This window comes from Dermacentor andersoni, chromosome 11 (assembly GCF_023375885.2).
Source record: "Dermacentor andersoni chromosome 11, qqDerAnde1_hic_scaffold, whole genome shotgun sequence".
Lineage (NCBI taxonomy): Eukaryota > Metazoa > Arthropoda > Arachnida > Ixodida > Ixodidae > Dermacentor > Dermacentor andersoni.
The window spans coordinates 123,044,511-123,071,807 of NC_092824.1; the positions used below are offsets into that span (position 1 = coordinate 123,044,511).

The 27,297-nt window shown below is 45.9% G+C and overlaps 3 protein-coding genes across 13 annotated transcripts in view; 2 read left to right on the plus strand and 1 right to left on the minus strand.

Annotated features, from left to right (window-relative positions):
- Positions 1-14,657, plus strand: part of Csp (Cysteine string protein) — a 39,435-nt gene extending 24,778 nt beyond the window's left edge. For both annotated transcript variants that reach the window (XM_050186189.3, XM_050186190.3), the window contains one exon: positions 12,756-14,657. In XM_050186189.3, the coding sequence (XP_050042146.1) occupies positions 12,756-12,977 (222 nt within the window). In that variant the 3' untranslated portion in view covers positions 12,978-14,657. The remainder of the gene's footprint in view (positions 1-12,755) is intronic.
- Positions 14,658-14,727: 70 nt separating this feature from the next.
- On the minus strand, positions 14,728-18,404 carry LOC126539347 (glycoprotein-N-acetylgalactosamine 3-beta-galactosyltransferase 1-like). 4 transcript variants are annotated; one of them, XM_050186168.3, is made up of 2 exons: positions 17,355-18,404; positions 14,728-16,077 (listed from the first exon to the last, which is right to left on the minus strand). In XM_050186168.3, exons 1-2 carry the CDS (start codon positions 18,159-18,161, stop codon positions 15,859-15,861), a joined length of 1,026 nt encoding a protein of 341 aa, XP_050042125.1. In that variant the 5' UTR covers positions 18,162-18,404; the 3' UTR covers positions 14,728-15,858. The 4 variants fall into 4 exon arrangements, with proteins under 4 accessions (XP_050042125.1, XP_054931531.1, XP_054931530.1 ...); XM_055075556.2 differs by having other exon boundaries at positions 15,940-16,077; positions 17,347-18,404; XM_055075555.2 differs by lacking the exon at positions 14,728-16,077 and adding an exon at positions 16,206-16,405.
- Positions 16,445-27,297, plus strand: part of LOC126539350 (protein YIPF1) — an 81,168-nt gene continuing 70,315 nt past the window's right edge. For 5 of the 7 annotated variants that reach the window (XM_055075546.2, XM_055075550.1, XM_055075549.2 and 2 more), the window contains exons 1-4: positions 18,556-18,646; positions 18,865-18,904; positions 18,972-19,081; positions 19,843-19,899. In XM_055075546.2, the coding sequence (XP_054931521.1) occupies positions 18,566-18,646; positions 18,865-18,904; positions 18,972-19,081; positions 19,843-19,899 (288 nt within the window). In that variant the 5' untranslated portion in view covers positions 18,556-18,565. Of the gene's footprint in view, positions 17,299-18,555; positions 18,647-18,864; positions 18,905-18,971; positions 19,082-19,842; positions 19,900-27,297 lie in introns of those variants that run through there. The other 2 variants (XM_055075547.2, XM_050186174.3) reach the window with 2 other exon arrangements.

Sequence of the window (27,297 nt, forward strand, 5' to 3'; positions counted from 1 at the left end):
AGCAATACATATTTTGTTTTTGGTCGGTGAGTCTATAACTACTTATCTGCCATTGTCAGTTATTTAGTACATTGCTTTGTGTGTACCTGACCCACATTCCCCGCCAACCATGCATTACTGAGGTTTTACTGTAAAATTAACTTGTACTTTTGGCCTGAAACATTGTTATATGAGAACTTTAATTTTTCTATATTTTAGCAGTAAAAAAATTGCCACAGTCTCCTAAAACACTTGCATTGGTGTAAACAATCTTCATTCTCAACGTTTATTTTACTGGAATGAAATATTGCAAGAAATCTGCACCATGGCCATCATTTTGTATGTTACAAACTATCGCATTATGTCACACAGCAGGGATGTACGAATATTAAAAATTTTGAATAATCAGATAGTATTTCTGTTATCTGTCCAATAGCTTTTGAATAATTAGCATTGACATGCAAGCACTATAAAAAGGTCAAACTAAAACAGTGAAGAGGTCAGTTTTGTGGTTTCTGTGCTTAAACTACCACAAATCTGATGCGTAGTCAAAGCTTTTATACCACAGTGGGCACAGTATTTATCTTGGGACGGTGTTCCTGCTTAGTGCTTGCGTGACACTGACCCTCCAGTTTAACTAAGCTGATCTTATGATAGGGTTGGGGGCTTGGTTTATTTGTCGCATTCTATTCTAGAGCTTTCTGTTGACCGTGCTCTTGGCAGAATTCTGATATTTGCACTTTTCTGGCAAAGCTTTCATTTTGTCACATTTTTGATAAATAGTGACTTTTACTCAAAATTTATAAGTGGTGGTAACAAAACAGCACCTTGAATACCATAGTCACTGCTGTGTAGGAGCTCACTTCTGTGCATAGGAGCTTAGTTCAGTGCATAGCATTCTGGTACTCTTTTGAAATTTATGAATGTTTAAAGGCACTGACAACTGGCCAGAATGTGTTGAAATGTTGATGGAAATGAAGTGGCCATGATTTCTTTTGATAGAATCCAGCACACAGTTTGCAATTTAAGTAGGAATTCTAATTTTATATTGGCAATCAAAGCCTCAAAAACCAGCAAGTGGCGTGAGCTGGCGGTGAGGCCTTGGTACTTTGGATGTGGTTGTGTTAGATCATTGTACGTAAGTTGGCTATTATTAAGTACCACATACCTATTGCTTAAAATAGCATTTGATTATTAGGCTTTTACACTTCATTCTATGTGTATTATGAAGTAAAGTCCGCATTGACGAGCAGCGCTCGCGTCCCTCAATGCATGGCAGCACATATGAGTGCTCTTGTACGATTATGAAATTTGGAGCTAAAAATTCTTTGTTCCAGCTCTCTCTGGTTTTCAAGAGATGACATGCTTTGAAAATCAAAAGCGCATGCATGACTACGGCAACACGCTGAACTGTGTATCAATAATACATAACATAAGAAAATGTAAAAGTGTCGTTTCACTTTGGAGAACTTGGCTTGGCTAAAAAGCACCCTTGACTTGTTAATGGCTGAAGCTATTGGACAGGAAACCACGAAAGCATGTGGAGATTATCATATAAATAATGTAACATTTCGGGAAACATTAATTCCAGGAACCTGAGCACGAGGTCGCGGGATCGAATCCCGGCCACGGCGGCCGCATTTCGATGGGGGCGAAATGCGAAAACACCCGTGTACTTAGATTTAGGTGCACGTTAAAGAACCCCAGGTGGTCAAAATTTCCGGAGTCCTCCACTACGGCGTGCCTCATAATCAGAAAGTGGTTTTGGCACGTAAAACCCCATAATTTAATTTTTTTTTTTTAATTAATTCCAGGAACATCAGCTTCATAAACAAAATAATTTTTCACAGCTACGACCGTACTTGTCGTCTACCTCCCACCAAAGCCAGCATATAATCACTATTGTGCTCTCCTATCACTGTTTGCAGCATGCTTCTAGTGAACAACTACATGCTCACTGTGAATCGAAAAATTTTGATAAGAAATGTTCCAGTGTTTTCACTGCGTTACCACTGCGTGATTTGACACTCTAACCGCTAAGCTTTTCATTGTAGTGAAAAAAATGGGTACCATAAAAACGTTGTACAACTTGGGCAGTACATAGAAATAGTGTACACTGCGTTTCTCATTGTTACTACCGAGTTGTCTTGTGAGCTATTCGAAAGAGTATCCGTATTTGATACAGATGTAGTGAAACGTAGCACTCTGCGTACTATAGCTGTGAGGTATGCTGCCAGTTGTGGCAGACCACTAGTCCTTAATGCCATTGGCAGTAGCAGAGGAAAGGTGTGTTTTCTTTCTTTTTTTTTGGTAACGACATACAATTTATGTACTCACTATGTCATTGATGGGGGCATATTGATTTCACTATACTGGGTGTCCCATTTATCGAGAGTCGACGCTGCAAGAGAGCTTCGCAGTCTCGCTCAACCATCACATTAAGTTACTGGCATACACCACAGAACTCAAAGTGTCGTTTATACAGCCTCGACCCATCACTGAAACTTAAATTACCAGCGAACCTTTCACGACGTGACGCAACACTGCTGTGTCGGCTGTGGGTAGGAGTAGCGTTCACCAACTCCTACAGCTATCGTATTGGAATGGCGGATTCACCAATGTGCGCTAAGTGCAAGTGGGAAGAGACCATCAGTCACCTTCTGTGCCACTGTTCTCGCTTCGATAATCGTGACACTCTTCAGTGTGCCTTGAATAGACTGGATGACAGGCCATTTATGGAAGCGAAGATCTTGGGAGCCTGGCCTCACAGTTCATTAGCCCAGAAAGCAGTTCGAGTGCTTTTTCACTACCTGAAGGCAACGGACTTTATTTCCCAACTATAAGCATCCTACACCTAAGTTCTCTCTCTCTGGGTGTCCCAGCTAACTTTTGCTGGACAGCGCTGCAAAAACCGGTTATGGTAGCGAGAGCTCCCATTAAAGAATGTCCCCACCCTGTACGATGCGGTGGGCGAGGAGGTCATAGAGTCATGCAAACTTGGAGCTCTGCACGAGCCCGGGCCAACCCGAAAGCCCGGGCCCGGTCTGCACCATACGAAGCATTATTTTTGGCGGGCCCGCCCTGGGCCTAGCCTTGAAGCCACGGGCCTGGGCCGGGCTCGGGCATGAGGCCGTGGGCCCAGGCCGGGCTCGGCCTTGAAGCCGCGGGCCCAGGCCGGGTTCGGCCTTGAAGCCGCGGGCCCAGGCCGGGTTCGGCCTTGAAGCCATGGGCCCGGGCCGGGCTTTGGCCCGGTCATTAAAGGGCCTAAGTAGTGCCTTCGAGCACATGCAAACATTACGCATTGCATGGTCCAAGGCGTTCTGTGCTAAGCTGAAGTGACAGGTGCGAAGAACTGGCTGTTCGTATACCTTAGCAAAGAAAATAGAAAAGCTGATTAAGTTCTGATTCTTTACTTTTACACAAGATTGAACATTGTTTCCACATAAGGGAAAATAAATTATACAAAAAACATCAAACCATTTCCCTGTTACTGCTTTCGCGATAGCATTATTACAACTCTCGATAAGATATTATTTTAGCACTAACGCAAGGGGTCTCTTTCTATTTGTGTTTATTTTATGTTGTACGCCTGTAAATTCGCCTGTTTGTATATATACTGGGTGTCCCAGCTAAATTTAGCCAGAGTTTAAAGATATGTGAATGCGACATAGCTGAACAGAACCAAGGTAATGCTGTTTGCCAAAGCTTGGAGATACTCATATTATTTTTTCATTCTGCCTAATTAGATAATTATTCTTCACCAACTTCTCAAATATTATAGTTAGATGAAAAGTGGAAATGAGAAAATCGTAGAGCGACATGAAAAACTCAATGCAGCTATCTGTTGTTCAATACGTGCTCCATAAGAGTGTTTTTCAGAGCGTGACAGAAACCCAGAGGCACGCAGAATTGCCGCACAACTGGCTGCTCGAGCAACTTTGTGTGTATTCGTGGGCTTCTTTCATGCTCGGAAAAACACTTTTATGTAGCACGTATTGAACAACAGAAAGCTATAATGAGTTTTTCATGATGCTCCATAATTTTCTCATTGACAATTTTAATCTAAATAAGATATTTTAGAAGTTGATAAAGACTAATTATCTAATTAGGCACAATGAAAAAAATATTTTGAGTATCTCCAGGCGACAGCCAACATTACCTTGGTTCTGTCCAGCTACGCTGGCATTCGCATTTTTAAATTGTTTAAAGTTAGCTGGGACACCCTGTGTATATCCACATTGTTGTCACAATCGAAATGTATATCATAAGATATTTGTTTCAATCTATAACTGTGTGGGAACATTTCCACCATTATTACCACACTACATAATGTATGATCTAATGCCGGCACACCATGCAAAAATGTGTAAAAAATTATCTACACTGTGGCGCTTGGAGGCTTCATTTCTGCTCTTAACAAACTATGAGACCCTTCGCTTTAGAGAGTGAAAAAATGTAAAGGGGATAGCTGAGGCAAACTTGCCTTTCCTCGTGCAGACGCATTTACACAACCCACAAATGGTTGGTTTTTCTTTCCACAATCTCAGTTACAAGTACTTCAGCTTTTCACTATTCATTCTGCTTACCCGTCTTTTGAGCCTCGGGCACACCATATAGTCTTGCTTCTTGTTCTGGCAATAGCTATGTATCCCCTTCAATCATGACACTGCTGATACATGTGAAACTTCTGTAACAGTATTCCAAGGCGTTGGAGACGGCGCTGAAAGAGTCCAAGGTGGTAGGATGGTGCTTTGTGGATTTTCTAGTGTGTCATCATAATTACAAAGTACTTTAAGTATTTATTGTGCAGTCAGTCATGCTGCATTTCTTTATAACATGAATTGAATCCCCATCTCAAAGTGCATGCACAAGTTAATTATTGGCTTCAAACATTACCAGACAAGAAAAACTGCTCGGCACTACCATGCTTGATGGAATACGGCGTGTCGAACATTCCATCAAGCACATCACCAAAGTTGGCCATTTATGGTGACCCACTGAACTCTGGAGTGAGCTGGGGCCACATTGGGTAAGAAACAGCCTTCAGTTTAGGCGAACATCATTGTCCACAGTTTTTTTTCTTGCCGCTGCTGGACAGAAGTGGAAGAAAATGTGACTGGAAGGATATGCAAAGTTAGGCGATCTTGGTGTCTACTAGTGTCCATTGTAGCTGTCATTGCTAAAAAAAAGTAAAAATAATGTTTTCATTGTGTTTGATATTGTGGCGATGAAGAGTAGGCAAAATTATGTTTACGAGGTAAATATAGAAAAGTCTCAGCAAGATCGCAGAATAACAACCATGAACAAGCTTTTTCAATCGTCATCTTCGTTGTCCTGCTGAGCGCTTTCTTGAGAATGTGCGAATAGCCTGCAAGATGTCACTCCCGGTAGTCGGAGCACGGTCTCTGCACTTGGACAAGGGAAGAGCTGTAGGCTGAAACATATGGCTTGAGACGGGACACATGCACAATGTCATTGGTTGGCACAGATGAGTGAGCATCCAGCATAGTGATCTCGTATGTGACCTCAGTGAGATGGCATAAAACCTTGTAGGGCCAAGAGTATCAGGAAAGAAGTTTCGAAGACAGGCCAACATCGCTGCAAGGGGTCCAAAGAAGGACCAAGGAGCCTGGCTCGAAGTGAACGATTCTGTAGTGGACATCGTAGCGGGCCTTTTGAGATGGTCTCGTGCGATGTGATCAACCTGATGAGCACGAGCAGCAGCATTGAGAGTAATTGTGTAGCAGTGTGCTTGGCTGATGGAAGTAGTGTCTCAAAGGGCAACCTGGGGTGGCGACCAAACAAGAGATAAAAGGGGGGAAATTCGGTGGTGTCGTGGTGGGATGAGTTGTATGCGAATGTCTCATAAGACGAGCTTTTGTCTCAGGCACGGTATTCTGCTGAAACATACATGGATAGCATCGTGATGAGCATGCACTCGAGGTGTTCTGCAAGTCCATTAGCCCACAGGTGGTAGGCGGTGGTTAGCTTGTGTGGGGTTCTCCTCCCGTGCTCTTCGGACAAACGAGCGACAACACAGTAGAGCAAACAATCACAAGGGCATTTATTGCACCTTTCATAGATCAATGCCTGCTAGCCGAGTTGCTATCCCTAAAACATGCCGATGGGCGCGCAACAAATGTAGAAGTCCGACTCACCACGACCGGATAGCGAGCGAATATGTTCGCCCCATACTGGATCCCAACGCCTGGTCGTTCGCATGTACGGTGGCGCGTTCCAAGGCGGCCATGCGAGACTGTCTCGCAGAAGCATGGATCGGCGCACGCGCGGCACGGCACGTCCGTACTGCTTGCTGTCCCGAACCAAAGAGGAAGCGCCTTGTCTTTCGGCGCCAGCAGCACAACACTCGCGCCATCTCTTACTGCACCTGAACCACTCCGACCGCTGCGGGCGCCAGGCCACGCGAGCCGTGCGGGAAAACAACATATCAGGGGACGCGTGAATCGCGCATCCCCACACTTGTGAGGTGTGGAACAAGAGCGAAGAATATCAACAACTTATGAAAGAACAGACCAACAGCGATCTGTCAGTGGCTGCTGTTGAATTCCATGGTTGGAAGATGACGTCGTGAAGCAGGAAGTCTGCAACGTCCATGGCGCAAGTGGTTGGCATTGCCTGTGTGATGGCATATCGTGTTGCGTAGTCAGTAGTTATGACGATCCACTTGTTCCTCAAAAGAGAAGTCAGAAATGGCCCAGCAAGATCAAGGCCGATGCGGTAGAACAGACTAGTTGGAATATCTGTAGGCTGAAGTGGGGCAGCAGGCTACAAGAACGAACACTTGCGGTGTTTCTAAGACTCGCAACCAGCAACACACCGACATACAGAACGCTAAAGACCTGGCCAAACGAACCAATACCGCACACAGTCATATTGTTGCAGAGCAACCAAGAGTGGCGCCAGTCGGAAGAGGACAACTTGAAGTGTAGAAGTGGAATCGCGATCTCGACAGCCTTATTTTTATGCATTGTCGTCTCTCTTGTAAATATTGTGAAGATGTGCCTCGTGAACACATACTACAGGAATTTCGCACAGAGCGAGGCACGTATGACACTTCCACAGAATTTTACACTGATGGTTCGAAGATGCCCATTTATGTCTGACGCTGCGCAGCGTAAATGAAGGTACACAGGAACACAGACTACCACAGCTTGTATCAATTTTCACTGCTGAGTGTTACGCCTTTTGGATGGCAGTACAATGATTATAAACGCTAAACACAAAAAATCTAATTTATACAGATTCTCTCAGTGCACTTAAGGCCCTGAATACACAATCACAGTACGAACCCATCATAGGCGACATCCTACATATACTGACAAACCTAAATAAAGACCAGACCGTTCGTTTCTGCTGGGTCCTAAGCCACGTTGGGATCCTTGGAAATGAAAAAGCAGATGAATGTGCAGCAAGGGCAAGAAGGGCATCCTGTTCAGGATGAGATACAAGCTGTTTACAAGGCACTGCTTGCTAACTGGCAACATGAATGGCAGTCTGAAGACATGAAACTTCAACTCATTAAACCTGTCCTTGGGGACAGGTTTAATAATCGAAGTAATTCTTTGTCAACTTCGGATAGGCCACACATGAATCACACATAACTATTTATTGAGAGAAGTGGAACAAACATGTGACAAATGCCATGAACCGTTAACAGTAATACACATTCTAATCATGTGTCCACATCGAAACGCATAGACAAAAGTACTTCCGCATATTGTACAAGACACATACCCCATTTCACCCGATGTTGATGCTAGATGATCCATTAATACCTCTGACTGATGTAATTAGCTTTTTAGACGAAACAAAATTTTTAAGTAAACTTTAATTAGTGCAGAGTATACTGCATTTACTAAAGAAATTTTATCACCCTGTGTCAGGGGCAGCATAGCCTTAGTCGCGACTGATTGTGCGACTTGGTACGCGATCACGCAAGCTTTGCGCACAAGCTGTGCAACTGAGGTGGCAGATTTCTTTTTACATGACGTCATCCTATATCACAGTGCACCCCGGCAGCTCCTTACTGATTACGCCTGTACCTTGTCCAGAGTAGTTGAAGACCTACTTGGCTCTTGTTCTGCCGAGCACAAGCTTTCCACCGCCCACCAACCACAGACAAACAGTCTGGAGTGGCTCAATCTCACGTTGTGGACGTTTCTGACGACCACAGTGATTGGGCCAGCACGTTACTCTTCGTGACCTTCGCCTATACTGAAGTAAACGCTTGAAGTAAACAATGTGGGTGGTGTGAGGACCTTCTTTAAGCGACGACGAAGCTCTGAAAACATCACAGATAACTGTGCACCCGTGTCAGCGGGAGCAGCGTTGTGTATACCGTTCACTTTAATGTCCATTAGGTTACGTCTAGTCGGCAGTGTGGTCAGAGGATTTTTCAGATGGGTCGTTAATGCAGCATCACCTCCGGGAGCTGCATCTTCTAGTTTTCCTAAGACAGGCGTCCAATCGGCAACGACAGGTGGCGGAATAGGGGCGAGCGAGATGACCGACGACGAGAGAGCGGAGATCGGGACTGTAGTCCACGCGGAGATGGTGAGCGTCAATATGACATGGTGAGAGCGTCGTTGCTGGCGGCATGCAATTCTGCGAAGTGAGGTTCAAAACGGTCCGGATTGCTCTCAGGGCAACGGTTAAGGGCATAGGGCGCACAAGGAGGCCAGGACCAACGGCTGTTGCAATAGCGGGTGACGTGATCTAAACAATCGCAGCTATAAAGCAGATAGGCCGGTCATCGGCAATCCTCCATTCAGCCAGATTGCGACGACATAGCGAGGGCCTTAGGCCTTGAGCATAGGACAATTGGAGATGGTCATTTGGTCATGAAGCAACGGCACACACAGTCCAAGTCAACACTGGACAGCTCCTGACAAACGATGGCTTGGACATGCGGTATCATCGGACACGTAGACTCAAAGGTGCGAGAGCACGTGGAAGCAGGAGAGATGGCCTAAATTTCGTGCCGGACCATCTTTGTGACAGGCTCTGCAGTGAGCTGTACCTGTAGTGCAGGTACTTCTTCGCACGACGATGTTGCTGTCATGTTAGGCAGTCACGTGAACTGATGGGCTATGTGTCAGCTTTTGATGTTTTCAAAACACTTGCACTCTTGGATGATGGAGTCGACCATGTTGCAGTCCTTGCAAATGTACACATTGAATGCATCATCTGCTATCCCTTTTAAAACATGTCCCACTTTATCCGACTCCGTCATGTCATCTTCTGCTTTGCGACAAAGGGCCAGCACGTCCTGTATATAAATAAATGAAAATAAATAAATAAATAAATAAATAAGAAAGATAGGACTCTGTAGATGTTTGGGCACGTGACGCCAGCACCTTCTTCGCTGGGGCCGTACGACTAGTCGCCTTTCCGAACACCCGCCGTGCTTGCTCAGTGGTTATAGTGTTGGGCTGCTGAGCACGAGGTCACGGGATCGAATCCCGGCCACGGCGGTGGCATTTCGATAGGGGCGAAATGCGAAAACACCAGTGTACTTAGATTTAGGTGCACGTTAAAGAACCCCAGGTGGTCGAAATTTCTGGAGTCCTCTACTACGGCGTGCCTCATAATCAGAAAGTGGTTTTGGTACATAAAACCCCATAATTTTTATTTTTTTCGCCTTTCCGAACTGATCACGAATTTTTGCTTGCATGAATCCCGAATTCCCGAACCAGACCTTTGCTGTTCCTTTTAAGTCAAATATAACATTCGCCAGCATGACTGTATCGTCCCATTGGTTGTTCTTTCTTACATGCTTGTATAGGGCCAACCAGTTGTCATCGTCATCAGTTTCGGAAAAAGGCAACCGTTGATGTTGCCGTGGCTGAGGAAGAGGCTGCCTCTTCTGCCATTGTGGAAAAATCTAAGCAATAGCTGCTGCGGAGCTTCATCGTAACGAGTTCTTACCATACACCCCCACCAAAATATTTGACATAAAGAGAAAGCAAAATTATATTTTACAAAATATATTAAGAGAAGTCGCCAAGATGGCAGAGTAAAAATCGCAAAGTAGCTTTTTCAGTTGTCATCTTCGTCGTCTTACTGCGCTTCTTCCTCAGAATGCGGGAATGGTCTGTAACAATATGAACCAAGGGCTGCTCATGTCTGTTAAGTACCTCAAAGTTATCGTGTATTTGTCAAGGCAGCTATGGAATATGGTAGATGTGCCCAGGTGTAAAGGGCATCATGTAGATATTCACTATATTGGGCATGTTGCATCATGTGCGTGGTCTTGCATATGACAGTGATTGTGTGCTAACTAAAAGGATTGTTACCACTTGATCACTCCTCAAAGCTTCTGCATGCAGTGTGCAGCAAATGTTGTAGACCAGACTGGTTGTTGCATACTGTAGTGATCATAAAACACATCTCACCTATGGGTAATAATTTGTACCCCCAGCTTTGCGTGTGTGTGTGTGTGCAGTTTAACGTATAGTTAGCAGTGACTTATAAGGGACCACGGATGCTCCTGTCGCTGCACAAGAGTTCCAAAGATTTGCTCAGTCCTCTATTAATTTTTTTTTTACCTCATATAAATGTCTGTGTGCATGCACTGTGTGAGGGCTTTCCTGTATCTAAACTGCAATGCAAGGTTGCTTTGCAGTCACTTGTATGTGGTTTTCAGTAGATCCAGCTTGACGAATGAAAAAATCCTTAAATTACAAATGTTGCTAAATTTAGATATGACTGAAGGCAAGAAATCAATGCGTCAGTCATTTTATGTGCAAGGAAATTTTGCTGCTACTAACCTGAAATGGCATTGTATTACACTAAGGCTGGGTAACTGTGTATCTGTTGTCCCCCTTATGAATGTTTCTGGCCAGTGCAAGCAGACTTGGGTGCAGCCAAACTGTGCAGAGCTCGGTGATAATGCTCAAATGTAAAAGGGGAAGCCCTTGCTAGTGACAACCACTTTAACTGGCAAATGTTTCAGACGTTCATGTACGTTGTCTGAGGTGGTTCCTCTGATCTTGCTTGAATGTACTGGTCAGTACTTGCCTGCAGTTTTCAGGTCAATCGTATACTCAGCTTGCACTAATGCTGGATGCTGGAGCCATTAGGAGTTGCACATGGTCAGTTGACTCCCAGGACAAACAAACAAAAAAAAAAAAAGAAAAGAAATGCAAGCATGTTGAGCTTTGCTTCTCAGTATTCAAGACAGCATTTTAATATTTATGCCCTGGTCAGACAGGACAGATTTATTGTGACTTGAAAGATGGCACACATTGCTTCACTAACATTTTGACAGCTCAGTGGCACAGTGCAAAACATTGTCATTCAATGCTGAACTGCCTAGATGGCTCAGTTTCTGTGTTCTGTTGGTAAATGTAAAATCACGGGTTTGATAACCGGCGTTGGCAGCCTCATTACTATAAGAATGGAATGCATGAACTCTACTGTACTTGGAGCTCGGGAGCTCAAAATTGATTTGAAGCCCTTTAAATAAAAAATGCTTTCGTTACACAAAGCACATAAAATTATTACTATTATAAATATATTAGTATCAGGAAAACTGTACTGTTGCCTTTTAATTACTAGAACATGTCTACAGAAGCTGCTTAGATGGCAAGACTTCCATGGTACTCAAAAACTTTCTAATTCTCTGTGCAAGAAACGTAGGACAAGGAGACTTTGATTTAACTACATCTAGAAGATAATAGCTGACTCGGGAGCGTCTGCTTACTTGAATGTCCTAATAATCTGGAGTCCAAAAAATGATTTCTCAAAATACAAGCAAAAGAAAAAGCATCATTATCTTGCGAGAAACATAAGAAAGAAAAAAGCCTGAAGTGTGCTCAGTGTGGGGGCAGGAACCAGAGCTCATTTCACCTACTTTGTATTTATTGTGAAACTAAGGCTTAATTTACTGTATATAATTTACATTAATAAGCCATAAACTTTCTTTACATTCTAGCCCATACCTGTCTTTCTGCATCTAGAAAGAAACAGTCATTCCCGTCCTTTTACTTTCGCTCCTTACCTTGCCAGGACAAACATCTTCACTATTCATTTTTTCCAGAACTATAGAAGAGTGGAATGCCATACCTTTTTATTGTCTTAGCTCTGCAGAATCATTCGAAGCTCACATTCTGAATAGTTTGTTCTAGGTAAAATAGGTTCATTCTAGGTAAGTGTATGTACTTCGATCATTGTCGTGCCGTCACTGTACATAAACAAAACTGCAGCCAGTGCTTGCAACAAGTGTGCATTCCCTGGAAGCTTCAAACTGTGGTTAACTGCTCCACACTAGTCGAATGACTGCAGCCTTTGACATTCGTGTAGTTGATGCCATTTTGAGCTGCTTGGTGATTTTAAGTGATCAAGTTTTGTTTACAGCAGACAGCCACCCAAGGCTGCGTTTATTTCATTAAGCAACAAATATTGGGTGTGAATGCACAAGGTGAGCACACAAGTTAAGGCTCGGTACCTTGAGTTGTCTCGTGGGTTGGTCACCATGGGTGGTTACTGGATAGACTAGGAATGAAAGGCACTCTCTTAAATCATCAGATGGGCTCTGGAAAAACATCAAAACAACATCAAAACAAGGTCACTTTCTTTTGTTGTGGCTGAATTGCAAGGTGTGCAGGCGTAGTCTGAAAACTCGGTTGTTGCTGCTCGTTAAATTCATGGAGCATGTACCAAGTCGAGGCTACACAGTTTGACATCAGTATCGTGACAGTGTTTGGCACAAAGGGACAGAGAGGAAAGCAGTGGGCGTGCCCTGTCGTTTCCAGGAGGAGTATAGCAGCGAAGAAGGCCAGAGCCCAGTGACCACACAGCCTGCAGCCAGTGCCAAGATGGACGCCCCGGGGTCGGTGCCCCTGGCCATGCCTCCTCCACCCTCAGCCACTGACAGCAACCTGAGTGAGACGACCAACCTGAGCACAAGTCAGCACCACACATACATGACGCAGGACGCCACTGCTGCAGCTGTGCCCACCAGCAACCTGCAGTAGGCTCCGTTCCAAAAAGACTCCAGAGACTCCAGTGTCTTTATTTCGTCTTTCTTTCCTTCCTTTCCTTTTTAATCCATTTCTGAGAACACTTTCCCCCTGCGTGGCGTACGCACTATATTATAGAGCCTGCTCATTATGGCTTGGGGGAGGTCATTGACACTGTTGTGCATGGTATCCCCATTTGTTTGTACAATCACATTGCCTCTATTTCTTTATTTCTTCCTTTCGAGATAATGGTGTGGAAACTTTGCAGTTGTGACGCCAATTGTTATTGCAGTTGCCCAATTGTTTCTTTTAATAGGACAGGACTTTTCTTGTAAAGCATAGCTTGAGCCACCAATATAAATGCACTGTCATTGTTATCTATTTTGAATTGTGAAAACACAAAGTTCTTTACAGCATGCCTGCACACCAGGAGTGGTTTCAATTTTCTGGCCAATAGTTCGGTATGGACGTGTAAATTTCAGAGCAGCTGTCCTTCCGCCTTTTTGTCTACTAGTGTACACACGGTAATGGCATGTGTGCATTCTTTGAGCTGCATGCCATTCCTGCAGTCATCCTTGTGATGCTCTTGGGGAAGAATTGGGAGTCGTGTAGTAGCACCCCATATAGGTGGGTCTCTTAGTGAAACAATGTATGTTGCAAGTGGTGTGTGTTCAGTCAGCTACGGTTACTGCTGGCCTCTGGGTTCAATACTGAGCCATGGTTATGCGAGTTGCATGTGCTGTGTAGACAGTGAAGCACAGCCATCTTACCCACATGTCCTGCTGGTGATTGCTTTGCATTGAGGAGCCCATCTCCAGAACTCGGCCTGCAAGTGTGGATCTCTTGCTGCACATCACTTGCATGCTCCCCATGTTGTGGCTGCACACATTATTTGTCTTAGTTGTGCCCCACCATCCTGCTGGTGCTTTGTTTGTAACCCTTTGCACACCTGCTACACTGGCCTGGCCACAAGGCGTTCAGGTCTGGTGCATTCTAGGGTGTTGAATGCTGACCGCTGGGGCAGCATCTGCTGCATCTGATGCTTGTAGCAATATGATTTTCTGGTGAGCTGTGCACAGCTTCTTTCATCAACTTCCAGCACTGCCTGCACCACAAACTATTATTTTCATTTACACTATGCCAGGAGAGTCCAGGTATTGTCACAACCTGCCTCCTTACATTATTTTGGGCATAACTTTACATCTTCTAATACAATGCATCAGAACTGTGTTTCATACGCAGCAAGCACATACTACAGAGCAATGAGCGCCAAAAAGTGCAGAAAAACAACTAATGTGGGCAGCACAGCACTTTGCATGTACTCTTGGGAATGCACCAGTTCTGCAATGCCTGATATGCCATCGGAGGCAGGTGTTGCAGCCATTTTTATGTTCGAATGTTGTGAACAGTGAGGCTGTCATACCAGTGTTAGGTCGCCTCTATACTGCATCGCTTGGCTAGATGGGCAACTATCGAGCCAGCTGCAGATGTTTCCAGTGCAGCAGGTTGTGCCAGGTATTTTTGAGGGTGAGAAAGGTCCCTATCCATGCTGACTGCAGACCAGCAACTCCTACAGCTGCCACCTGTTCTTTGTCCCAGTGAAGACACAAAGGCCTTTTCTGTGTGAGTGTATGTGAAGCAGCAGTACTTAACTGTCAGTACTGTGTAGCCGATTAAAAAATACTTGGGTGCTTCTCTCGTGTGACGTTTTCGTTTGCTCAAAAACAGCGGTGGTGAAAGATAAAAATGCAGAAAACTCCATTGGTAAGGCACTACTTCAATGTATTTCACAACAGCCAACAGCTAACCATTCACTCCTACACACAGAGGCCAATATGTCCAGCGAAGAGACCCAGCTGAGAGGGGTGCTGCATCGGATTACAACCATATGCTTCTGTGCAGATTCCAGATTTCGCATTGTGCAATGCAAAAATGTAAAGGAGAAACAAAAAATCTTGACTTTTGTTGCGACAGGGAAAGGGTTTCGTCATTCCTGCACCAATCCGATAAAATGGTCTAGCGGGAAGTGTAGGGAACAGTAGTGCATAGTCCAAAACGGCTGCACAGCACGATGTTATAAAAAGGCATGGAGAAAGGAAACAACATAGGAGAGCCCCCAATGCTCCTCATCATTCCTCTCCCCCCCCCCTTTGTCAGTGCTAGCTAGCCTTCACCCAATTGTGTTCTGCCACCATGCTGTGCAACAAAGCTTGTGTTAAAATGATTGGAGGACATGCTGTCAAAGGAAAAGTTCTGGGAAGTCTTGTAGCATTGCACATGATAGCGTGGTGCAAGATGCGGAGGCACAGACTCTCTAATTGCTGACAATGATCGTGTGTGTGCATTTGCTCGTGTCGCTGGGTGACCCAACATGGGGTTGCTATAACACTGCTGTCTGGACTACTAGTCTCAAAGATGCATGACCTCTGCTGCACTTTCTCCAATGAAATAGATATTGCCAGGGCATCTCCTAAGCTTTTCTTCCTCCATGTAAAAAAAGAAAGGGCAACACTTGCACATGCATTAATAATAGTTTTAGACTAGGGGGCGCAAGAACTAGGGGCCACAGTACTACGCATGCACAGTACTGTCGCCCCCTAGTTGCATACACAAGCTGCTTGCGTCCCCTAATCTAAAGCTCTAATGACAATTTACAAGACATCACAGTTCGCAAAAATTTTTACACTAAAAATATTTTTGAGCTCTGCGTGGTTTCCATGCACATCACATGTATTTCTAACCTGGCTAAGCTTGCATGTGTGACTACATGGACATTTACAGTGCTGAGCAATCTGTCAACAAAATAAGGCACAACTAAGCAGAGGAGTTATGCATGAACATCAAGTGAGGCAAGAACTGTTGTATCCTGCAATCACTTTTTAGCACAGCACTGCCTTCAGAAGGTGCCAGCAATGATTCCGTATGGCTTGACAAAGGCTTTTCCCCTGAGAAGGCTCGCAAGCTCCATGGGGGCATTGGCAGGTGGACTGCTGGTTGGGGAAAGACCACCCCCAGACCCAACATGTAGCCCGTACACAAGGTATTCAAGCAGGAACATGTCCACCGGGTTCACTCCGTGAAAGGTGATTGCATGCTGGCTGCAGCAGCGTCCCCCCTGCAATGACGAATAATATTGTGGTGCTCTGCAACTACCTTTCATTACACATTAATTGATCAAATTTGTGGCATTACATGGAGCAAATACTAGTATGTAAGAAATAATTGGTTATCTGGAGCATAGCGCTCAGTAGAGTATCTAAATTTATTTCTTTAAAGGCCCCCATTTCGGGGAGTGTTACATAAGGGGTGTGTCTACATTTCAAATAAGAGAAAACAAAAGGCGAAGATTATTTAACATTGAGGATGATCAGTTGTGCGTTCTTGGAAAGCAGATGATGTAGCGATGGAGACGATGTCATAGGGTAGGCCATTCCAGTCTGCACCTGCTCTAGAAAATAATGAAGCAGAAAACGTAGTAGTGTGCGATGGCAAACGGTGTGGTAGGATATGCATGCTGCGGCTGTAATACACGGTGCTTGTTGTATTGAGAGAAAAACGTGAAAAATGGAGAGGCCAGCAATGCGGCGACAATAGGAGGGGGGCAGTAGACTGGATTGTGCTTTCAAAGATGAAGTACTGACGTCCTATGAATATGAGGAATGAATGAATTGGATGGCATGATTTTGAACAGCTTCTAATGCTGTGATTGGAAGCACTTGATATGGGTGTTTCGTTCAATGCTGAAATAATGTTATTAATATGGGCGCGTCATGGTAAATTAGAGAGGGTGACTCCTAGATATTTATGAAGCAATACTTTGCTTAGTGTGTGACATACAATTTGTATGGTGTATAATATCATGCATACAGATGACTCCACCATGGTTAGGCATCTAGCTGACAAAAGCTTAACATTTGAAGGCATGCAAGGATACACAATAGATGCTAACATCTATTGTCATTCTCTCTCTAAAGAGCATTTTTTTTTTTTTTTGCGGTGTCAATACAATGTCCATGTGTTGCACGAAATTACTGTTATGCATAGGTTAATGGTTCTTAAAATGTGTACCGTCATAATTGCAATTCAAATAATGACAGTTTTAAATCAAAGAAAAATTACGTTCAATTGGTTGGAATGCGTCTTGATCTGTGGTCATTTACAATCGTACTAAAATCCAATCTCTCTGCTCATGGTAGTTCTCAGTCTGGGAATTATTATGGCGACGGAACAACAGTAACGCTATGTCTAGCAGTTATTTTTCTAGTAATTCTCGGTGTAAGGAGTTCATTAACTAATGTGCCGAACTAAAAGTACACTGTTTGCTGTCAATATACTTGTAAGTACGACATCAAAAGAGGTTGCTCTGAAAGCGCGTCGTGCTTGCCTGTCTACCTCGGGGCTGCGGAAGAGGCTTGAGCGCCGGTGTGGATGGCCGTAGGCCACGGATCCGGGCACTATCATCTCCTCGACGGCGAACGGGTTGAAACGGCCCCGGAGCAGCGGGTCACGCGTGTCCACCGGGACGCCGGGCAGCGCGGCGGCCACCGCCCGCTCGAGCTCCTCGGACGACGCTGCAGCACGGCAGCGGTGGCGCAGCGCCTGCACGGCGCCCTCGCTGAGCGCGACGCCGGCCGCCAGCGCGTTGTAGAAGGCGGATCCCCATCGCACGGGGTGGCCCAGGTAGTGGATGTCGCTGGCGTTCAATGGGGCCACGTAGAAGCGCAGGTTCTCCACCACGGCGAACGCCTCGTCGTCCACGAGCAGCAGCCAGCGGAACGAGCCCCTGTGCTTGGCCAGCACGCGCGTGAAGAGCGCGCACGCGCCACCAGACACCCGCTCGACGGGCACGTGCGGGTCCGACAGGCCCCCGAAGAACACCGCCCGGTTACAGCGGCGGCTCCACGTGTTGAGCACCGAGCGCGCCTGCTGCGCGGAAGTGGCGCGGACCAAGCAGAGCACGGGCACGCGTTCGTACAGCAGGCGTGCCTCGCTGGTGGCCCCGCTGCCCGCGCGCTCCATACCCAAGTTGGACAGCCAGCTCTGGTAGCTGGCCGACCGCTGTAATGCATATCTGGCTGGCGGTGTAGCCAGTTGCTCGCTGCTCTCGAGAATCTCTCGATACTGCAGCACGATCACTGCCAGCAGCGAGCCCGACACGGAGGCGACGAGGAAAGCGGCGACACGGACAAGGCCGTGCATGGGGCCTGTAGGGGCTTTCAGTGCACTCGGTGTAAACAAAATACATTCCCTTTAAAGGTCCTTTGTTCCACCACGCACTGAAGGAGAGGTCGCAATGAAAGCCGCACCCACTCGCGGCTCCACAACCTGTCTACACTCACAACTGAAAACATGGAAAAAACAGACTACATCCGAAGGACAGTGCTACATCCCACCACGCGAAAACTACCGCCGTTTCTTTACAGTCGTTTCTGCCGACGATCCGAGGCAGCGCAATCAACCGCAGCACTATTGCAAGTGTTCAAAAATCAATTTAAGCGTTTTAAAGCTTTATATATGCTAATTTAAAACGTATTCTGCGTTGGAGCTACATCCTTACCTGCGTTCACTTGACATTACGCGTATGTAAGTACGTACATACGTACATGTACGTATACATACACCGCTGGCAGACGTGCACTTTAAAAATGGCTGCTCCCATAACGGCGAAAATTATCGACTTTGATGTAAGGTGATTTTCGTCATATTTAAAAGCAGCATTCAATTGTATGAATACTATCAGGGATTAATAAGGTGCTCACAATTGCTTAGGATGATCTCTTTCTTATTAAGCGTGGTGTTTTCTTACCGCGCGCGCTAACCGCCCTAACCGTGCCGGTTGTAATCCCACTTTCGTTGTTGCCTTCACGGCCTGGAATACAAACTTCAATTTGTGCGATTTCAGGGCGACCAAAGCGAAGCACAAGCAAACCTGCAGTTCCAAGGTAAACAGGGAAAACATTCATCAACGCTTTGCGTATCATGCTCATGTTCCGGTGTGTTTTGAATCAGATTTCTCGGACACGTTGCAAGGCAGCAGCGACCAGCGCAGTCAGCAAGCAGTGAATCAGGCATACACCAGCTTCTCGGACATGAACGATGACGAAGACGAGAGCGACGAGGTAGGCTTCACCGTTAATTTAACCTGCGTTGGTATGTACTGTACTCTTAGTCGATCATTTTCGGAGATTCTTTCGCGAGATATCTTTGCTAAGTGCCAGGGACTTTGTCGCCCACAGACGCGCCCGGCGCTCACATGCGAAAGTGAAAGTATTTCCGAAAGGGATCGCCTGAGAATACTGCCCCTGGTCACATTTTTACTGTTGGACTATTTGTTTAATTTCTTAAAGACAGACAATTAACCGTTTGGAACATGAATCGAGATAACCCCACTGATGGAAAGAAGGCCTATCGTAGTGGCTAAAACGAGCCATGTTTTTCTCATTAAACATGGATTTATATTTTAACGCGAGAGCGTTAAGGAGCCCGTGCAGAAGAAAATCCGGCATCGGCGTCCGGCGTCAGACGTCATTTCGGCAAAAAGATTGTCGAACCACGTTAGGGTGGCTAGAAGGACCACCTTCTAGCCACCCTAACCACGTATACGCATAGTGCACCGCCTATGGATGGATGGATGGAAGGTAGGAGGGTCCCCTTTGAAACGGGGGGATGGCAGTTGCCACCATGCTCAGCTTTTTGTTTTTGTTTAACTGTGTTGTAAGTTATTAAAATTATTAAAATTCGCCATTTTCTTTAAGTACGTCTTCCTACACTTTTAACCTTATGTCACCTCTCTGCTTTTCAGCCACCAATCCTCCAATCGCTTTTTGCTAATTTCCACCGCATATTTATTTACATGACTAATGTTATCTCTGAACCCTAGGGCCTCTGGAAGCGTGACTGCCCGCATCGACATTGGGATGGATACCATCACATTTTAGTATGAGGTGTTCTATTGTTTCTACAGATTTACCACACACAGTACATGTGTCTTCGTTAAATTTCTTTTTATAGCTCTCTGTACTAAGACATCCTAACCTAGCTTCAAAGAGTAGGGCACTGCCTCTTGAGTTATCATAAAACGCTTCCTTCCTGATCTGCTGTTTCCAGTATTGATATAGTTCAACACTATGCTGCTTTTCTATTGAATTTATCCAATTTTTACCTTCTACGTTTTTAACCTGTCATTTAATGCTCTGTCTTTCTCCGTCCTCATGTCTGGCATACTTACTGGTTAGCATCCTAGTTCTTTTCCGCCATTGTGAGTCAACGCTCTTTCTGTATAGGTATAATTATAGGTACCTTATAGGTAATTATTTATACCTAAAGGTATAGGTATAAAGTATAGGTCATACCTTAGCTGCCCACCTGTTATCGTCGAATTTCCTCAGGTGTTTTTCGTATAGGATTTAGGTGGCACTAGAGGAACTGATCGGGCGGCCACCTCACGCACCCTGGAGACCCATTAAAGTCAACCAAATCCTTTCTGTTGACGAAATAAAGTTGTTACCACCACCACTTCGTATATGATTTTACTCTGAGCTTCCCGTGCTTCGAACGATGCCCATCCCCTATCCCCCTGTACTGCTTCGTTTGTGGTTTTCCCGTGGGCACCTAGTGCTGATATTTCCACAGCTCTCCGATTTACTTCTAGTCTCGACTGAACTTCTGCCCTTAAGCACAGGACCACATGCCCGAAAGTAAGCCCCGGCACCATTACTCCCTTCCAAATACCTCTCAGTACCTCATACCTGTTGTACCCCGACAATGCCCTAGTTTTATTATCCCAGCATCTCTTCGCCCTTTTGCTATGAGAGACTGTTCGTGCTTTTCCGTGTACATCTGCCCTTTCTTTATCCATACCCCGAGATATTTGTATTCTGCCGCTCGAGGTATTTCATGGCCTCGTATTGTAAGCTACTGATCAGTTGTATCGTTGAAAAACATCCTACCAGACTTAGCTGCACTAAAACTGAAACCTAGATTGTCTCCTTCGTCTCCACAGTAATTGACCAGAGTTTGCAAACCTTCCTGGCTATCTGCTAACAGTACAATATCGTCCGCATACATTAAACCCTGTTGTAGTTGCTCAACAACCTTTCCGCCTAATCTGTTCGACAGATTATACCCTAGATTGCTTCCTTGTAGCCTTCTTTCCATACTTATCATATAAAGCATGAACAGCAGCTGTGATAGGGGACAACCTTGTCTTAATCCTTTGTGTACCTCGACAGTTGTCGTACTCTTAATTCCTTACCATCTTATTTCAACATTATTTTCTCGATATATTTACGGTAGAAAATCAATTACCTCATGACTGATACCTTCATCTTTTAATATGTTCCACAGGAGTTCCCTGTTCACGTTGTCGTATGCACCGCTTATGTCCAGGAAGGCTAAATACAGAGGTGTATTTTCCGCCTTAGCTATTTCTATGCACTGGGTAAGCAAGAACAGGCTATCATCGAAGCACCTACCACTTCTGAACCCGTTCTGAAGTTTTCCGAGTATTCTGTTACTTTCTACCCATGACTGCATTTTTAATTTCACCGACTGCATCGCCAGCGTATATATAACTGATGTTATCGTAATTGGTCGGAAGGATTTTATGTTCGTCTTATCCCCTTTCCATTTATAAATCAAATTAATTTTACTTTTGTTTCCAGCTGTGTGGAATTTGCTTATTTGTCATGACTGCCTCCAATGCTTTTATCAGCGTTTCCTTGCTTCTTGGGCCAAGTTCATTAATTAACTTGATTGGAATTTCGTCTGTCCCTGCGGACGTGCGTTTTGGAACATTTGCTTCTGCCTTTTTCTAGTTAAGATTGGTCAGTTCTAGGCTGTTTTCTATTGTGCTATCCTGTGTTGCTTCCTCATTTGGGACGATTACCCTATCATCTTTCCTAAATGACTCGGCTATAACTTAACCAATGTAGTTCACAGCGTCATCTCCCTCTAAACAATTTTCCTCGGCATCGTGAATCTGTTCCTGCTTTCTGTGATTCACTTTACCCAGCCTGCTTAATGGTTCCAGAATTTTCTTGACCCCCCTTTAGTTGCATCGCGAACTTCAGCCAGCCAACGATCAGAGGACTGCTTTATTTCAGCTTGGACGAGGACCTGCACTTGTTGTTTCTTTTGTCGATAAGATTCCCATTTTTGGCCTGTTTGATCTTCAGATAAGTGTGCCCTCTTTGCTTCTCTGTGTTCCCATGATGCCAACCGTCGTTCGATGGCCTCCCTAATTTTCTTATTCCACCAACTTCGTGACTTCCTCTTTCCTCTCCAGCGGTTTACTCCTTTTACTTCTTTTATTTTTGTACTAATGAGTAGTTCTAACTGATTATGATCCAACCTTTCCATGGGATGTTTCTCTATGGCTTCCTCTATGCCGGCTGCTATTTGCGCTATTAGTTCGTCATTTAATTTTGTGTACTCTTTTTGACTTCCCTGCATTTCTCTTTTGAGCAGGGCTTCCGACTGTAGACTAATGCACTTATGATCACTTCCGAGGCTGTACTTCCCCTCTTCGTCTATTTCCCTTATTGCTAGCTTGCTATACATCCCCTGCAGCATTAAGCAGTAGTCAATGATCGTTTGCCTGTTACCGGATTCCCACGTGATTGGTCCCTCACACTTAGTTTCTCTATTTACTATAACTAGGTTGTGTCACTCACAGAAGTCTAGCATCAACTTCCTGTTACAATCTGTGTACCCATCCAGATCCTGGATGTGGCCATTCATGTCACCCAGCAGACAAATATCGGCACCTTCTCCAAACTCCTTTATATCATCATTGAGACACTTCACTAGATCTTTGTTCTCTTGCCTGCATTTGTCCCCTGTCCCTAAGTAAACTAATCCTAGCTATGTCTTTTTACTAGCAATTGTACCTGATACTCAGACATGTTCTTTGCAAGTTGACTTTATTCTTTGCCAATTTGTTCCTTGATGTATCAGCATACCTACTCCTCTTCCCTTCCTCTCTGTTGTTCTGTTGCTCCCATCCCAGACGTAGCCCTCAATAAACAGCAGGTCTTCTAGATCCCTGAGATGTGTTTTGCATAGCACATCTACACCTACTTCTTCGTCCTTTAACTGCTGTTCTATTTCTAACCACTTCACTCTCTTTCTACCACCTTGCATGTTTATGTACCTGATCCTGGTGTTAAATTTCTTTTTTGTAGTTTTCTTCCTAGACCTCCTAGTGGCCATTTTATTGGTGTCAGCCTCTATTGTTGCACTTTCTACATTGCTTCTACCTACCCCTATGCCCTGAGCCGCAGTGGACTCCCTAAAAAAGCTACTGCCCGGCCTGCCAGGTGCCAGCTGATCTCGGCTCTTAGCCTTCCATTAAAGTGGATGCCATTTCATGTAAAGCCTCCGCCAAAGCCTGCTCTATGCACTTCTCTGTTTACGTCTGCCACTTCAAAGCCTTTCTCCTGGCTTAGCTTTCTTATCTCCGGATTAACAGCTACAGCGTCCGTGGTAATTTCTCCGTTCCGTCCTTGCACCTCCGGCACTGTGCATACCATGATCTGGAGTTGCTGTGCTATCGCCCTTAAATCGTCAACTCCCTCCGCTAATCTTTCCACTACTTTTACGGCTTCACCATTCAGGACATCATTTAGCCCCGCCACTAACACTACCACATTGCGCTCTGAAACATTCTTAGAAAGCTCGCTTTTTGTTTCTCTTGGTACTGCGTCCATTGTCCTGTCTGGGAACGCCCCGACTACTACCCACTTATCACCCTTTACAGGCTCCATTATAGTTCATTTGCACCTACTCATGTTTGAGTCACCACCGATAAGTACTAGGGTATTCCCTTCCTACTCCGAACTTCCAGATTATGCTGCCTCTTATCATTGACTGTGACCTCATTCCTTGGGGCTAGCTTGTTCCCCTCCTCTCTTCGTGCCCGCTGGCACCTCTGTGGCGGCAGCGTTGCCTCACTCGGGGCGTGTTGCGCTGCTTCGCTATAACTATGCCGATTCACCGGCGGCGGGCCGATGACTGCTTGCTCTGCCTCCCTGCCTCCTACTTCGCCTGTAGGGTCTACCCGACTTTCTGGGCTTTTGTCACCGGCTTGATGTTCCGACCCATCCTTCTCTGCTGCCTGCGTCTCAAGCGCATCGAGCCGCCTTTCCAGTTCGGCGCTCCTTTCCCTCTCTTCCCCAAGCTCGGCCACGGTCCTTACTAATTGTGCGGCCTGGACTGCTTCCACCTTGACCAAATCGTCGACTTTCGCCTGCAGTGCTACCCGCTTCTCCCGCTCCTCCCTCAGGTCTGCTTTAACCTCTTCAAACTTCGCTGCCCAAGTTCCTTCAAGTTTTTGGACTGCTTCCCTGACACCCTCGCACACCCTGCATGTGAAGCTAGACCCCTCTGCGTCTACTAAACTCTAGAAACTAGTCTCGTTGAGGAAGCACCAGTGCAGGCACTCGTCGCACTGCACTTGCTCCCTATCCCCCACGGCCTTCCCTTTCTTCCGTTTCATCGCTAGACCTACGTCCCTAGGCCCAAACGAGCAAGTCTGCGAAATCACTCGAGTAAAGCCGACCTCGACCGCTATCCCAAACAAAAATAAAAAAGTAGCACTCCCTACCCCATGTAAGAATCACTTCGAAGAGCTAACTAAGAGAATTAAATAAGCCTATCAAATAGGTCCCGCCTACCACCTAGGCCTAATGGGGGAGCCGCCAGACTTAGACAAAGCCAGTACGTTTACTACTCTTACCAAGTATTCAAAATTTGTGCCCCTACTCCATGCAAAAGAAAACTCTTCGAAAACACTAGCTAATAAAAAGAAAAGAGTACTTAGCTACGAACGACGTCGCTGAAGCCTCGGCACAGGAGCGCCCGACACATCCAAAATGGTACAAGATTATAATATGCAGATGCCATTATAATATATAATTATAATTATAATATTGTAACGGATACGAAAGGCGCGGACAAGAAGGGCGAAGACGAAGAGGACGAGAAGTTTGGGAGGCCGAGCTGCGCTGCGATCACGCTACGATCATCGTCCATCGCCTGTAAATAAAACCATTTCCTCACAATTCTTCGTAACAGTTGTGGTGGAAGGTGCTGGGTAATCGACACCCGAAGACGGAGGCTGAACCACAAGTTCTTCGACGGAGCCGTCGCCTTGCTGGGCTCCCACCGAATCCACCAGAGTTGAATATGTCCCACGACGCAGACGAACAATGGCCCATTCCAACTGCTGCGCCGACAAGTTCTGTTCTGCAACTGAGAGATGCACGGCCCTTTACCGGAAGATCGGACGGAGACGTCGAGGAATGGCTCATCCATTATCACCGGGTGAGTGCCGCCAACAAGTGGAACAGCGCTTCTCAGCTTTCGAACGTCGTGTTCTTTCTAACGGATACGGCGTTGTTGTGGTTCAACAATCACGAGGAGACGTTCACAACATGGGGAAGATTTGTTTCAGAAATCAAAGAGCGATTCGGCGACTCCTCGACGAAAAAGAAAAGGGCAGAACAGACGCTACTGCAACGTGCGCAAGTGCCAGGCGAAACCTGCACGACGTACATCGAGGCAGTAATAAAACTGTGTTGGACGGTAGACTGTGGAATGTCCGAGGAAGACAAAGTCGGGCACATCCTAAAAGGAATTGCCGAGGATGTATACAATTTCCTCATTGCAAAAGACAACCTGGCTTCCGTCGCTGACGTCATTCAGCACTGTCGCACTTTCGAGCAACTAAAGACGAGGCGCATCACGCCGAAGTTTGGCAGGCTAGCCAATGTGACAACAGTTGCAAGCGTTGACAGCAACCAGCCTCTCGATCTTGCATCAACGATCCGGCAAATAGTTCGGGAAGAGCTCAGCCTGCACGCGCAAGTGACACATCTAGGCACTCATAGCTTCCGCCTACCACCAGATTTTGAGCCAAACGTGGCATCCTTCTCTCCGTCAAGGGGCACTGAGGATTATGTATTCGCGCCTCGACAGCAGCCATGTCTCTACGACAGAGGCCCTGCTTATGACGCTCGGCCACAACGAGAGCAGCCACGTTTTTACCCCCGAGGCCCTCTGACTTCTGTCAGGCCGCGACAAAAACAGCACCGACCCTACTACCACGACATGACTTATGAAAGATACAACGGATTTCAGCAAGCAGCAGGGACACGTTATCCACATGACAACAAACTTTCTCGCCGCCCGCAGCGGCCTACCATTCGTTTCGAGGAAGACGCTGTGAACCGTGACCCTCCCATGTGCTACGACTGCGGTTCCACAGGCCATATAGCTCGGTATTGTCGCCAAGGCCGTCAATCACGTAGGACACCACCGATGTTCTCGTCACCCAGAACCCGTACTTCATATGACTTGCGGACAACCGATTTCCTTACAATGGACCACTTCTCACACGAGCCCAGATGCAGCGATTCGCCAGCATCTGAGCGCAGTTTGACGCCACCAAATTACCGTCCCCACCGCTCTTCGTCTCCTCGGCGCCGTTCTTCTTCACCGCCTGCGGGAAACTAGCAGCCGCGGCCAATGGAGGTGTGGTCGCCGGACGGTCTTTGCCAGAAATGCCTCTGCCTGTTGTGATGCTCAAAAACAAAGTGAATGTCTCGATTGACGGAATACCGACCATGGCGTTAGTTGATACTGGGGCGACTGTGTCTGTGATGAGCCTCGCTTTCAAAAACCGTCTAGGCCACAAAGTTATGTTTTCTTGGAACGACGGTATTACCTTTCGTGGAGTAGGTGGCGAGTGGCTTCATCCCCTTGGTGTTTGTGCTGCGAGTGTTTTGTTGGCTGGGAAAGTGTTTGTGTCGGAATTCCTTGTTCTTTCTCGTTGTTCCACGATGTTATCCTTGGGATAGATTTTCTTGAACAGTGCGGCGCTTCCGTGGACTGTGGTTGTGGCAAAATATCATTGAACAAGTTATTTATGTCAGCACATTCCGAGCAAAGGTCGGGTGGTGAAGACAGGGACACAGACACACTCGGTGTTCTTGATGAAGTGATTGCACCATCGTGGTGCCTGACGCCCGTTCGTGTTTCTGCAACTACTGTTGATGCTGATTGTGTTGACCTTGTAGTTAGGCCTCTCCGCATAAACTGTGCTAAAAAAGGTATACTTGTGCCCTGCTCTGTCGTGTGCATGACGAAAGGAGTCGCCACATTGTGGGCGCTGAACTGTTCCGCCATGCCGGTTGTCCCTTCTCGCGGTATGAAAATCGCTCTCTTCGATAAAGCCGCGTGTAGCTCAATAGCGGCACTAACTACGGACGTCTCTACAGCTTGCTCTCCTTGCGATAATCGCCATTCTGAAGAGCTAATGCTCGGCATGATCAGC